The 13846-nt window shown below is 39.3% G+C and overlaps 1 protein-coding gene and 2 long non-coding RNA genes across 10 annotated transcripts in view; 2 read left to right on the top strand and 1 right to left on the bottom strand.

Annotated features, from left to right (window-relative positions):
- LOC306841433 overlaps positions 1-13846 on the bottom strand; it is a 172786-nt gene that overhangs the window by 35967 nt on the left and 122973 nt on the right. The gene's annotated exons all lie outside the window — the stretch shown is intronic.
- LOC306841202 (uncharacterized protein) lies at positions 112-8210 on the top strand. Of its 4 annotated transcripts, XM_079370922.1 has the most exons (4): positions 112-215; positions 286-431; positions 3819-4513; positions 6569-8210. In XM_079370922.1, exons 3-4 carry the CDS (start codon positions 3869-3871, stop codon positions 6722-6724), a joined length of 801 nt encoding a protein of 266 aa, XP_079227048.1. In that variant the 5' UTR covers positions 112-215; positions 286-431; positions 3819-3868; the 3' UTR covers positions 6725-8210. The 4 variants fall into 4 exon arrangements, with proteins under 4 accessions (XP_079227048.1, XP_079227050.1, XP_079227049.1 ...); XM_079370924.1 differs by lacking the exon at positions 286-431 and having other exon boundaries at positions 112-244; XM_079370923.1 differs by lacking the exon at positions 112-215 and having other exon boundaries at positions 255-431.
- Positions 9075-13581, top strand: LOC306841284. Of its 5 annotated transcripts, XR_013781471.1 has the most exons (15): positions 9077-9259; positions 9855-9891; positions 10131-10169; positions 10368-10410; positions 10600-10647; positions 10841-10890; positions 11214-11260; positions 11487-11531; positions 11718-11768; positions 12052-12151; positions 12337-12389; positions 12679-12708; positions 12878-12914; positions 13086-13122; positions 13283-13580. It is a non-coding gene; the product is annotated as an uncharacterized lncRNA (long non-coding RNA). The 5 variants fall into 5 exon arrangements; XR_013781470.1 differs by having other exon boundaries at positions 9075-9259; positions 12679-12914; positions 13283-13581; XR_013781474.1 differs by having other exon boundaries at positions 9189-9259; positions 12337-12708; positions 13283-13536.

Here is a 13846-nt window from a genome sequence, read left to right on the forward strand (position 1 = left end):
CACACCTGTTCTCCGAGTGTGTCAGGTTATACTTATCAGTGTCGCACTCTGCAGACTTACAGTGTGTCTGTAACTTTTATTGCTTGTCTGTGTCTCGTCTATTTCATCCAGTATCACTACAACAACATCCCGACCTCATTGTCCCAACAACAGATCCAAACCCCTGCTTGTCCCTGCTCGTCAGTCACCATGGCAACCCCCCCTTCCAGCATCCGGTACTGTCATCAGTGATTACCCCACGTGGGTGAGGATTTTCTAACCTCAAAACAGCTGCTGTTTTTACAGGCGGTGGGATTGACAGCTGTTCCGCCCTGACTGAGAGGAAGTTGTCTGCTTGGTGACCATATTTAGAGAGTTTGGGGATTACAGCGCGTACCTCATCACGCAACAAACACTCGCATAGGGCTTTTAAGATGAAGGTCCACGTGGAGGTGAGTAAGAGGAGCTGAAGCTGGAGTCAGAGACAAACCATCTTTGATCCATGATGAGTCATTCACTGACACACATTCATACAAATCTTTGGACTAGACTTCACACTAGAGAGTCGTTTTATTGCTGTTACTTTAACATATAATTATGAACACTGTCATGCTTTCACCCTTAAATAACACTTACAATATCTCCCTCCATAATATCTGGTCCTGATGTTGGCTTGTCCTCACACTGGCAAGGTTTGTGTGTGTGTTTGAACATGTGCAGAAAGGTGTGTCTGTGTGTGTGTGTGTGTGTGTGTTTGAAGGTGTGTATGAAGACTGTCCATGCTGGAGCTGACTTGTGTAAAACAAACGTAGATATTTATCACCAACTCACACATACAGCTGAGTAGCTTCCACTCCCTGTCCCACCCAGACACACTGTTTACCGTCCACACAGTAAGATAATATCGAGTGACCATCTTGTCTGCACACACACTAACTATATCAGTAAAAAGTAATGTATGGACACGTGTAAAGCAAAACAAGGCAGTTCTTTTAATGCAAAGTATGTTTAAACCTTCTTCATAATGAATTAAATTCACAATAAAAATAGTTTTAAAACTATTGTATGGTCAGAGATGTGTCCTCCAGTTAGTTTAGCCAACAAGAATCTGTCTTCAAGATCATCAGTCCAGTCCAGTCGCTTTTAGTTCAAGCTTTGAATCCAGCAGTCTTGATGTTAGCACAACAAACTCATGTGAATACAGATTGGCTCCGAATATCAGCCTATATTTGTGTTTTAGACTCAATCTTAAGACACATTGTTCTTTGTTTATCAATTTGTCCTCAGATAATTTCCCCGTCATTTTTTGTAAAGCTAAATGCTAACGTTTGCGTGTTAACAACCTCACAACAACAGTGCTGATCTGCAAAAGTAAAACAGGTTCAATGCAGTTGACTATTCGTGATTTGTGCTGTGGTTCTGTGGTGTTGCCCTTAACTTGGTTGGGTAGTAGCTGATACTCGATGGTTCTTAACTGGTGGGTCAGAACCCAAAGGTCACAGAGTTGTTTGCGAACCTGAAAAAACTTGTGCTGTAGGTGGTTGAATTCTCAGAATTAAAGGTTACATTTAAATTCAAGTTAACTCTTTATACTCTGAAGGTTCATATGAGCACTTTTCTCGGTTAATGATTGATAACTAGTGATACCAGAGAAGGATATTTGCATATTATGACACTAGTACCAGAACACAACATTTGTTTAACAGATTAGAAAGTCAACTTATGAGGTAGGATGTAAAGAAGAGGAACGTGTGTTTTAAGTAAAGAGAGAGAGAGAGAGAGAAACAAAGGGTCCTTTACAGTGAGAGAGTGTGTGTGTGTGTGTGTGTGTGTGTGTGTGTGTGTGTGTGTTTGCTGTGGTGACGACAGAGCTGCAGGTTGGGGCAGGGAGGGAGGATGACGCTGTGTGTGAGGGGAGTATCCCAAGATCCGGGCTCTAAGTCATTCACTAAAACACAGTCACACACAAGCGATACTGCTTACTGCGACTCACACACACACAAACACAGAGGAGACGAGGAGAGGAATCATCCAGGTAAGACTTGCATCTCTTTGCTAAGTGTTTCTGAATCTGACATTATCTTTTTTAATTTAATGATCTTGTGCTTGAAGTTATTTAATGGATATAAAAACAAGTCAGAGCTTTTTTTTCCCCTTACAGTTAATAATTTCCAAGTTTTCCTTTTTTCACCTGCTTGTTGCTCTAATAGTCATTTTGTTGACTTTCCTTCATTCTCTACATGGTGTTACTCAGTTTAGGATGCTCGCCTTCTCTGCTGTCGTTGGACCTTTCTTTCATCATCACCTCACCTTCAGTTATTTTTTGGTTTTTGTTTTGACTCACATCCATTTCAATAGCTATATTTTGTCAACTATGGGATTTTGGACTCATTATGTAAGATGTTATCCACTCCTTTTTATAACTTAATTACTGCACAGTTCAATTATCTTAATTACTGCAGCAAGCTCATTTTAATGACATCTATGGATTCAAATCCTGGTGTGGCCTTAGTGTTGATCTTTTGGTGTAATCATTCAATAACGTCTTTAAAAAAAAGTCTCACATCTAAGTTTACAAAAAGAAATCCAATTTCTCTATACACTGTATTTCTTTATATATTGTGCCTTATATTGTTCCGCATAGTTAATTAAAATATTTTTTACTTCAAGTAATACTTTTCCATATTTTTAGCCCCTGAGAATTAATATATAGCTGTATATAGCTGATTATGAGTATAGCTGATTATGCAAAGCTAAGCTAAGCTAACGGGCTGCTTGTATTAGTGTCAACACACATGACAGTGATGGTTTTAGTGAAAGTCAACATCTACACATTCATTCACTCATTTAATGCACCTTCAAGCTGACAGAAGGCACCCTTGTGACAATCTGTGATATGCGAGAGAGAGAGAGAGAGAGAGAGAGAGAGAGAGAGAGAGAGAGTTGAACTTGCAGGCAGGTGGAGCAGGAGATGGACACACAGATAAAGGCAGAGAACCAGATTATATCCTGGTACAACAATCTTTTCATTCAACTCCTGCAACACAGTGGATGAGCATGATCCACAGTTGTTTCTAAAGTGATACAGTTGGCTTAAAAGCTCCGGGTTTCAATAAACTCTTATATGAGAATTTGATTGAAGTAAATGTTTTTCTTAGATATGATTTTAGTGAAACAGTAACAGGAAAGACCAAAAGGTCACACAAATAGAGCAGTATGTGTGCAGACTTGTTTTCTCTTGTAAGGTCGTTTTTGAATAGAATTGAAAGGGTAATTATCACTGAAAGCGCTCTGACTCTCAGCTGAATCATTTTCAACTCTTGGGAACACCCAGTCAGTGACCGAAGGTGTTTTATCCTTTTATGGCTAAAACTTTAACCTGCTGTGATATAATCTCTATTTCTAATTCAGCAGTAATTCAATAAACTGAAATAAAGTCCCCTTACAACAGTAAGGGGACTTTGGCATTGAGAGATCAAGAGTCAATATCAAGTCATTGATTTTTGGCTGCTGTACAAGATCCAGCTGGTTAAATCAGTTTCAAAGTCTGATCCTGTGCATGTGTGTTTGTGTTCTGTTGTTGGGAACAGTGTGTCTTTAACTTATCGCCACAAACTGATAACACTGACTTTGACCTGCAGCACCACAACATGGTCAAGTCCAAAGCAAAAACACTGTTTTTCTTCCCCCCTTGCTTTATTTTCCTCCAATCAAATCTCTGAGTGCTACGATGAAATGATTAGGACTGTGCGTGCGTGTAACAGAAGGTGACCTAAAGAGGATCAGGTTTTGGGACAGGTTGTGTAACTCATTTTTTTTTTGTACTCCATATCTTGCAGAGGTTACAAAAAGAAGAGTAGGAGACAATCAAGAAGCGAAAAGAGAAAAGATGACAATAGGTAAGAGTTCCAGGAAAAGCTCTGTGCGGAGCTCCATCAGGGCACCAAAGTTTCTGGATAAGTCGAGCGGTTTCTATGGGCGCCTGGATGAGCCCGAGGTTGCTGGAGAAGGGGATGAGGTGAGGGGACAGGAAGTGGAGTTGAAGGGGATTGCAACAGAAGAGAGTGTCAACTCTCGGGCAGATCACGTGGAAGACGCATTTAACTTCAATGAAGGGCTGATGGAGGACGACGGGGAGACTCTCCTCCAGAGGAATACCGGCCGTCGTAGCAGCAGGTGGAGAAGAAGCTCCAGGAGGAAGCAGAAGGAAGGGAGAGCAGAGGGGGATTCAGCCCGAGATGAGAGATCCAGCGTGGACAGAGTGAGTCCGTCCGACTCGCCTGTCCTGGAGGACACCAGGGTGACGATCGAGATAAAGATGGAGAGTATGGCTGAAGAGAAAAAGAGCGATGGAAGAGGGACGGAGCCCGCGCTCGTTCACTTCCCAGTGCGAGAGGACGCAGACGACCAGGTCCTGATCAGAGACAAGAAGAGGGGGAGGGAAGAGGAAGGAGAGGAGGAGAGGAAGATTAAAAGGGAGCAAGAAGAGGGGATGAAGATGGTGAAGAGGAACTCTGTGAAAAATTACCGAAAGGTGAGAGTAAACAAAACAAAAAAAAGATAAACAAAACAAGAGCCTTCCTGTTGTTTCTTTGGCAGAATGTTAACTTCTGCTTTCTGTTTCTCACATTTACATAAATTCCATTTGGGATCACCCAACCTGGTTAAACTTTAAACCCCTCAGGGTTACATAACTGAGTCCACAGAGTATGTTGAACAGAGGGGTAAAGTTCTCTTACATCATCCTTCACATACTGCACACTGGGTTATTAATCACCATGGAAACTATCTTCTTAATTACAAACTTCCACAAGGGTCAAGGTACAGCAGCCATTGGTGCGTGTCGCCAAAGCATTAGATAATGTCCTGTGATAGGATTTTTCCTTGACGTCACATTTTAACAACATGAAAATAATGACACCGGAACAGAACTTTAACTAACAGCCTTCTAGCTGTAAACCATCAGTGTAGTATGAGTACTTTCACATGTTTCACAGGCTTCTTAAGATTTTTCTGCTTCTACTCGAACACGTGAACTGAGGTGACATTCCTTCGCCTCCTATATCGTGTTCTTTGATCAGTAGGACGAGGTATGCCAATGCTGACCCGCCTACTGAAACCACACCATAAAAACATTCCACTGCTGTTAGCCAATCATCTCCAACATGGGGCCTCAGAGTCTGACCTGTGAGGAAGAGGACAAAGACATTGACTTGGATGTAATATTGCAAATGTATCGTCAGGTGACTGCTCAATGTCTGTTAGGGTTTCGTTATTATTTTTTCTACAGCAACCAAGTCACAGAAGTTCTAATGACCAATCAGTTTCTATTTTATTTTATTATTTTCATAAAAAGATTCGTTTGTACCACTTTAAGGACAACAAAGAGGGCCCTTTTCTATACTTACATGTTTTTCCCCATAGATGCTCGTACATCTAAATTCAAATTCATTCTTAGCTGAACATGCCAAAATGTGAACTTCTTCTTTGAAAATACAAAAACACATGGAGACGTAAGGATCTATTATAAGACAAACATGATTTATGGTGCATGTAGCCTAGCGGTTAGTGCGCGCGCCCCATGTACGTAGGCTGTAGTCATAACTAGGCCGTCTTGGGCTCGAATCCAACCTGTTGGTCCTTTCCTGCATTCATTCCTGACTCTTTCTCCCCAATTTCTGACTCTGTCCACTGTCCTGTCTATATATCAAAGGCACAAAACAGTGTCAAATAAATCTTAAAAAAAAAAAAAAAATTGAGATTCAATAGAAAATTTTATTAGGTCTTATTCCTTTTTTCATGGGAATCGTTCCAAAAAATAAACTGCTGCTTAAAAATCAGCAGACTGAACCAAATGTATCTTAAGTCTTGGGGATTTGTCCTTACTTTCCCTATAATCAGAATAATCAGAAGGTTTATCTTGGGGGCCTCCAGGGTAATTATATAAAGCTTTAAGGTAAAAGGGGAAATAAATCACAAGATCCACTTTCTCAGCATCTTTAGCCACATTAGCTGCTTGTTTGTCTGAAGGTTGATAATGACCATAGGCATGTCATTTTGTACAGACAATAAGTATCACCCAGAGGATGAATGACTTTGGTGTGCCCTGATATTTTGTCCTTGTACCTTTTCAACAGCACCATGTTAGCCTTGCCGAGTTTAGCTGGTTAGAATGCTAAGCTTTTAGCTCAAAGAGCCACTGTACCCCATGACAGATCCACGGAGCAACGAGAAGGGCAGTAGACTTGTGTACAGATAAAACCTCTCACGACAGTCTCACTGACTTAATGGCCACATGGTATCGCCATTGTTTTAAAATCTGGGTCAAGTGCTCAAGTTACTATTTTAAAAAGCAGGATTTCCTGTGTCCCCCAAGTAGCAATGCATGAGTGATACACAAAAGGTACTATTATACTATCCACAACTTATGATTATGGAGACCAATAAAATAAACAGTCCAATGAAAGTCAAGTCAAGCTGTTTGGTATTTAAAGATAAAGCCAATGTACAGTAGATGCGCAAAAACTGCATTTTAATTCAGGATAATCTATTTCAAGTGTTAACCTTCCCATCCTCTTGTTCCCATCAGGCCTTGGACCGAGCCTTTCGTCGTGGCTGGGAGGCCTTCATTGCCAACCTCTACAGCGTCACCCTCACACCTGTGACATCATCCTCAGAGTCGTCTTCTTCACCCGCATTAAAGAAGAAAGAGAAACACACGTCTGTGTTGGCGGAGTTTCAGTAGAACTGGAGAACGACATGAACTATAAAATGAATCCTGTTTTTTTTTTTTTCATTCAAATCATGACTATACAATCTTCCCTTTTACTGAATGGTGATGGAGGGTCAGGTCTCAGACATCAATGGGAACTTGTTTGAGTCATGAGGCCTCATTTATAATTTATTTAATTTAAGGAGTCTGAATTACTCATCATAAAGTTTACTGCTTTGTCTCATCATGGTGTACATCAATTTGCACACATTGCAGGTTTTTCTTTTCTTTTTAAAAAAAATGAACCGTAATAGCCAAGCTGTTTATTTACGTTGAAGTCAATGGTACTAGCTCAAATAGAAAAGTCTGGTCTTTGTGTGACTGAGTTCAGCTGCTTCTGGCTCCCTTCTACTATGTTGCTGTTCATGCAACCAAAGAAAAAAACCAGTTGATTTAATACAAAACCATATTTTGGAATGAGCTGCTTATTTTTTATCTTTACTCAGCATTGTAAGAATGTCTTAATTGCTTAACGTCTTAAACCTGGTCCACTTTTAAGAGCTTGGAGCATGAATCCTGTGGTAAAGCACTATGACCCAAGTAAAGTGTTGATGTGCAACCAAAATGGAATTTTCCGACCGCATAGCTATGACTGATTAGTGGACTTAAAGATGTGGAAATATCTATTTCTGATGTTAATCAACACCTTTTGTTGCTGTTTGGTAGCTAATCAGTAATCAGAAGTTAATGATAGGAAGACAAACCTACGACAAACACATGCACACACATATAGTTATGCACATTTCTATGTTAATATATGGGGAGACAATAAAGATTTTATCAGTCTTAACCCACGTTTAAAAGGCTTTCTCAATCAGTGTTTGAAGTGAAACACACAAAAGCTCGAATGAGATGTTTCTTGCTCACTTTGTGTTCTGGTGAAGGTTGAGAACCTGAGGGGACAGAGCAGGCGAGCATATGTTTTTGTGAATTAAGGAGTAGAAAAAACTAAATGAGTTACAACTGGAATTATAATTTAGCACAAACATTGGTATAAAATAGAGACCACATGTGTGTTTTTAGCTGTCACTATTGCAGCTCCCATTAATGTTTAATGAAAAGAGGAGTATTTATGTCCTTATCAGTCCTTAGCTTACTAAAGTAAACAGAATATGCAAAAACTTACTTTGTTATCTGGAATAAGAGGACATGATACAATTGATTTCAAGATTCATCTTATTTAACGTTAAGCTTTCAAATCCTTAAAATAGGCCTGTTGTTATTTTCTGTTAACTGCTGTGTATTTGTTGTTTTTTTTCTTTTATTTCCACAAGTGTACCAACTAAACTTTGTAGTCAAGACTGAAAAAGTGAGTGAACTTGTTTTGGTTGTAAATAATAATTTTTTTTAAAATATGTTGATTTTTTATGAAAAAAACATTTTGTTTAATAACTGAAGCTTCTGAAGTCATGAATTGCAGAAGTGCTTTTCTGAGTAAATAAACACTTAATTTATTGTGCTGGATGTGTCCGTTTGTTTTTTTTGGTCTTGACACAGTGTTAATAGATCTTTCTGGATTTAAATCAGTCTTAGTTAGTACATGGATAAAGCAGAATGAATAATGTGTACAACAAACATCTTATTAGGATACTAAAGAGCTCTCAACAATGTCTATTTGAATATCATAATACTGCTCTGACATAATTATTTTTCATAATGTAATTTATTGGGATGCTTACATGTTTTAGGAACTTTTAACCTGTTAAGATGACTTCCTCTCTTTCTACCTCTCTGTATGTGTTTAAGCTAAGGTTCGTCCAGAAAACAAATCTAATGAAGACCAGCAAAACACACCAAATGTCTAGATATGTACGTTTGGTCTTGATTTATACAAATGAGAAGTTATTAAACTAATTAAATTATATTTATGACTATTGATCAAACAATGTACAGAAGCCCAAGTGTGTGCTTTGTTGCTGGTGGGGCCATTTTGTTCATATTATCTTTAATGCATCGCATTAAATGGGACTTTAGATACCATTCAAAATGAATGTCATAACATTACAATTATAATTAAAACAAACCAAAAAAAATCTGATAGAGATAAGATAACATCGTTTGCTATTGAGATGATCAAATCAAATGATGATCATTCTAAAATAACATAAAAAAATTGACAACTTGGTCCACAGGTTATATTCTTTTAATATGTTTTAAATAAATAAATATCATAATTGGTACTAAATCTTGAATGGGTTTACTGCCACCACGTGGGAGTAAGAAATACAACCTTCCTATTTTTTCCGGATGTGACGTAGGCCTGCGAAAACTCTGCCAACGCTTCAAATATTTCTTCGTTATTGAATATTAAAGTTATTTTGCCAAAAAAAACGTGGAGCTCATCATTCAACAGCATTTTGTTTCTGTCCGGTTAAATGTCTTTAATGCTAAATGTAAAAAAAAAAAAAGAGAAAAAAAGTCGATTTCCTGGAGTGGGCGGAGCTACATCCGACATAAAAGCGAAGGGACCCCGTTTGTCGTTCCACTTCCTCTCTACATCTGCACGCGGTAAGACCTTCTTCTACACCCTCCTATTATTTATTGAAACTGTAAACTTTTATAAAGTAGTGATGCATAGCTATGTCCTCGACACTTTTGTTACTCTGCATTTAATGTTTATTTTAAACATCTTTAAATACCATATTGGCTATGGCTAATGTGTGGGACAGCCAACCCACATCAGCACGGGCCAAAGCTGATCCGAATCCTTAACCATCGAGCTGCTAAACAGTTTTAAATCAACTTATTGATTACTGAAACATTATCGACTATGTATTTGAAACGTGTTGCACTAGATATTTGCAGGAACCCACGTGCTGAACACATTTTACGACACTACTTTTTAGAAATGGGGCCGCAGCTCATTTTGCTTTGCTGCATTCGCATCTCTCAATGATGAGAACTTCACAGACCTGTTCTGAATGACTGTGATTGTACTTTATTATTCTGATGAGAGATTTTTTTTTTTTTAATCACGTAGTGGCTCATTTTTTTGCAGCCGCTCTTGAACGCGCTGCACAGTGGTCACATGTTGGTCAGAAACAGGAAGTCACACCTGCTAGAAAAGCATGCTAATGCAAGACTGCAACTTTTTTTCTTTTAGATGGCGAAAGAAGATGATAAAACTACACCACGGAAAGGTAATCTACCATTTTAATTCATACATCGTGTGATTGAACATGATTTTGAAAAAACGTGTGAATGATAAGGCGTGACCCATCATGAAGCCACATGCTACTGTGATGCACAATTTGAACTCTCTCACTGAATCTATCTTGAGGAAATGTAACTTCAAACTCTGAGTAGCACCAACCGCTTGAAGTGAGCATGGCACTAACTTGACTTGAACCCGTGTTAATTCCTTTTTATTTGTTTTCAGGTGCTGTGAGAAGACTGCAAGGGAACAATGTTGCACAAGGTAAAATGCTTGTGCATGTGAAGGAGCTCAGTGCTGCAGTGATGAATCAAAGAACTCTCTCTAACAGAATCCCCCTTTGAAGAAATTTCTTTACCAGATTCTGAGTAGCACGTTACTGTGACCTTGATGGACCATGTAGTGTGACTCGGTACACGGTTTAAAGCTCTGTTGTGAAATGTAAACTTTTCTTCTCATCAGATGTTAAGAGGGTGATCAAGGAGGACAGGTGCTACCTTAGCAGGTGAGCGCTTCTGGTTAGAGCTAATTATCTTTGTAGCTGCCAAAGGGCCCAATTTGATGAATTTTACAAAAAGACAAGCATATGCCTGACAAAAATGATGCTAAGATTTGAATCTGATCAGCCCATAAATGGAAGCAGTTGTGTTAAGTTCTGTAAGTGTATGGCTAAATATGAATTCATCTATTATAGGCTGGTCTGTAAGCTGAACTCCCCGGTGTGACGTTTCTATGCATGAAGGTGAGTAAACGAGTGCTTCATCTCAGAATAATTCTCTCATGGGGTGTTGTTGTGATGATTACAATTAAAGACAAGCATATGCCTGATTTCAAGTGATGTCAGCCTTCAATCTGACTACCCTGAATTAATATGGCAAGAAGTACTTTATTTTGAAATGTGAGGTTTACTTTTCTTTTTTTTTCTTTTTTGGCAGATGGGATGTTGACAAGAAGTTTGAAGGATTCCTTGGACATTTGACACCATGTGAGTCTCTACAGGAGCTTTGACATTTTTTAAGTTGTCTGAAAGGCCTGAGCTCTACTGTACAGTGAAAACGTATAACTGAAGTAAGGCAATCTATTTTAGAGGCCCTCTTCAATTCCAGTTTAAGTTTTGAACTCGGCAATTTATTCAAAGGCCTGGTGTCTGACTGTTTGAAAGGATGAAATGGGGTAAAACCCATAAACAAATGGACGACTAATGTCACATGGCAATTTGTCACCAAAGCCCTGATCAAACGTAGAGGTGACTATATGCCACAGAAGGCTGTTGTTGAACTTCACTGAACTACTTTGTTTCTCTCTTAGAGCTGTCATGACATGCAGAGAAGACTGCGCTTTGAAAAGTCTCCATGGTAAGTTTGTTCTCAATTAGGCCACATTGTGACATCAGGTGTTTTTCGCTATGCAGTTCCAGTGATGATGATACTTAGCTCACTTTGAACCAATGTGAAACGACACGAACAACTGAGGAACTGCACTTAAAAATAATATTTTAATCTGAAGCATTTGGCTTTAAATGTTGTGTTGGGGTAGTCTTTGGTACAATGTTTAGTAACCTAAAATTTTCTCCATCAACAGATGTCGTCTGCTCTGGCAGCTGGAGTACAGTGTCCTTGATTGAAGGTAATCTCTCACTTTCTTAGATGCACAATTCTTCTTGTACCAATTCACTGGAAATGATGAGATATACTTGGAATCTCGTTCGTCTGAACTCCTGTTGAGAAATGGAATCTCTGATCAGTGTGAAGTGACAGTACTAAGACATGTTGTCTCATTTGGTGCTCAGAACTGACCACTCATCCGTTACAGGTTCTTGCCATTGGCACAGAAGATGTCTCGCCTGGAAAAGTGTTTGCGATGGTGAGTCCGTTATAAAGATGACACCATTAGGACTGTTAAACACTATGGATTAGCTGCACAATGTTTCCTTGGTGATGACACCCGCACGTGTCTTACGCCTTGTTATTGCCAGAACCTGAAAAGGTGGACCCACTGGCATTACCTTGGCAAGAAGGGGAAACCTGTTGGGTTCAACTGTCTGAATGGAAACAAAACTGACACAATGTGGATTCGGTGAATGAGTGCTTGGGTCTATTGTCGAAATCTAAATGTCTAACCAAGCTTTCCTCATTCTGCATCCTAGTACCGAGCTGCCAGTCAATTAAACGGCTTTCTGTGGTGACAAGATGACTATGAGGGAAACATGAGCTTCACGTCGATGACAAGTGGCCAGTTCAGATGAGGTGGGTAACTGATGACTGTGGTAAATGATGAGGCAATCCTTTAGCAGAAGTGATGAGTTACTTATTACCGCCCCAGTCTGAAAATTCATGACTGATTGGTATCCCCTCTGATTGCACAAGAGTCAAAAGTCATGCTGATGAAACTGGGTTGACCAACCTTGACTTATTTTTTTTATTTTTTGCAGCTGTAACGAGGATTATCCTCGTCTCGCTTGGCACACACCTGGAATCAATACAGGTAAATGTACTCCTATGGTTCAGTCTCGTTTTGAGTCTTCAGTTTGCATGATGAATACTGCCCACGTACGGTACCACAACTTCAATCTGCCTCCCCTCCTGTTGACCCAGTCCAGTACTGAGAACCCTGAACTTTCAGGTGTAAAGTGACCTGCTGGAGTTCTGATGGAGAAGGAGCGCAAGATGTGGAATGACTAGTGAAGGAAGCAACCTGACCAAAACTACCGTGTAGAACCTTAACTTGGAAACGTGTTGCTAAAAAAAAGCTGAAATTTTCTTTCTTCTTGCAGCATGACGTAAACTTCGATGATTTGCAAATGGTGAGTATTTTGAGAAGCTTCCACATGCTAATCAACGAAGTGATGAGTTCCTTATTACCGCCCCAGTCTGAAGATTCATGACTGATTGGTATCCCCTCTGATCAAACTGATGGCTTTCAACTGTACTTGTGTTCTCACTTTATTTTAATGAAGGTTTGTTTGTTTTTAGAGTCCAGTTGGATGTGATGCCTTCAACAGATAGTTGGGTAAGAATTAATTTGATTTTTATAAAAGCTAGTTTGATGTGATGAGTTACTTATTACCGCCCCAGTCTGAAAATTCATGACTGATTGGTATCCCCTCTGATCAAACACTGAAACTATCGATTGTTTACTTATGTTGGATGGGAGTTTTAAAAGTATTTTTGTTTCATTTAGCGTCCAGTTTGGATCTGCCACCCATCCTGGAGTGCTGGTAATTTTCATTTATTTTCCTTGGATGTGATGAGTCTCTTATTACCGCCCCAGTCTGAAGATTCATGACTGATTGGTATCCCCTCTGATCCAAACTACAATCTCGTTTATTTTTAATCCATACAAAGTGTTATAATACTTTAATGTCTGCTTCTCAACAGATAGAAAAGCAACCTGCCTTCTGGTGCTGCACCCCCACTGCTGTTCCCTGGAAACAAAGTGATGCTTTAGGGGGCAACTACCTATTGGATGGGGGTGAAGATGAACTAGAGATGTGACTATGACACGTGCCAGTGGAACCAGCCAACCAAATTTGTTCATTGAAGTCTAACTGTCTACAAATGTACATTTCCCAATAAAGCATCAAATGCAACCTCTTGTGTTCAATGCTGCGCACAACTTTGATTTCAATCTCGAATGAAAGATTTCACTAGTTTAGCTTTAATGCTGAGGCTGTTTCTGAAACCAGTTCGTATACTAGCTGTAATCTAATATATATTTGGATGAGTGAAATCCTCTGCCACACCGTAGATCATAGGACTCAGTTTATATTGGAGGGATGTTACTGTGGTCAATACTAAGTTATTTTTAGAATAAAGCAAGGATGTGATTTGTAACTGAACTATTAGCCCTCATAAATATGCAACAAAACCCAAATGTTTCAGATCAATTAAAATTGTGCAGCTTGACAAGACTTCCTTCAGCCCCAGGAACACGCTCATTAA

This window comes from Symphodus melops (genome assembly GCF_947650265.1).
Source record: "Symphodus melops genome assembly, chromosome: 20".
NCBI lineage: Eukaryota > Metazoa > Chordata > Actinopteri > Labriformes > Labridae > Symphodus > Symphodus melops.

Coding starts and splice junctions, on each gene's coding strand:
- LOC306841202 (XM_079370921.1), top strand. CDS start 1,876: ATGACGCTGTGTGTGAGGGGAGTATCCCAAGATCCGGGCTCTAAGTCA. Junction 2,015..3,818: donor CGAGGAGAGGAATCATCCAG/GTAAGACTTGCA, acceptor CATATCTTGCAG/AGGTTACAAAAAGAAGAGTA. Junction 4,514..6,568: donor CTGTGAAAAATTACCGAAAG/GTGAGAGTAAAC, acceptor TGTTCCCATCAG/GCCTTGGACCGAGCCTTTCG.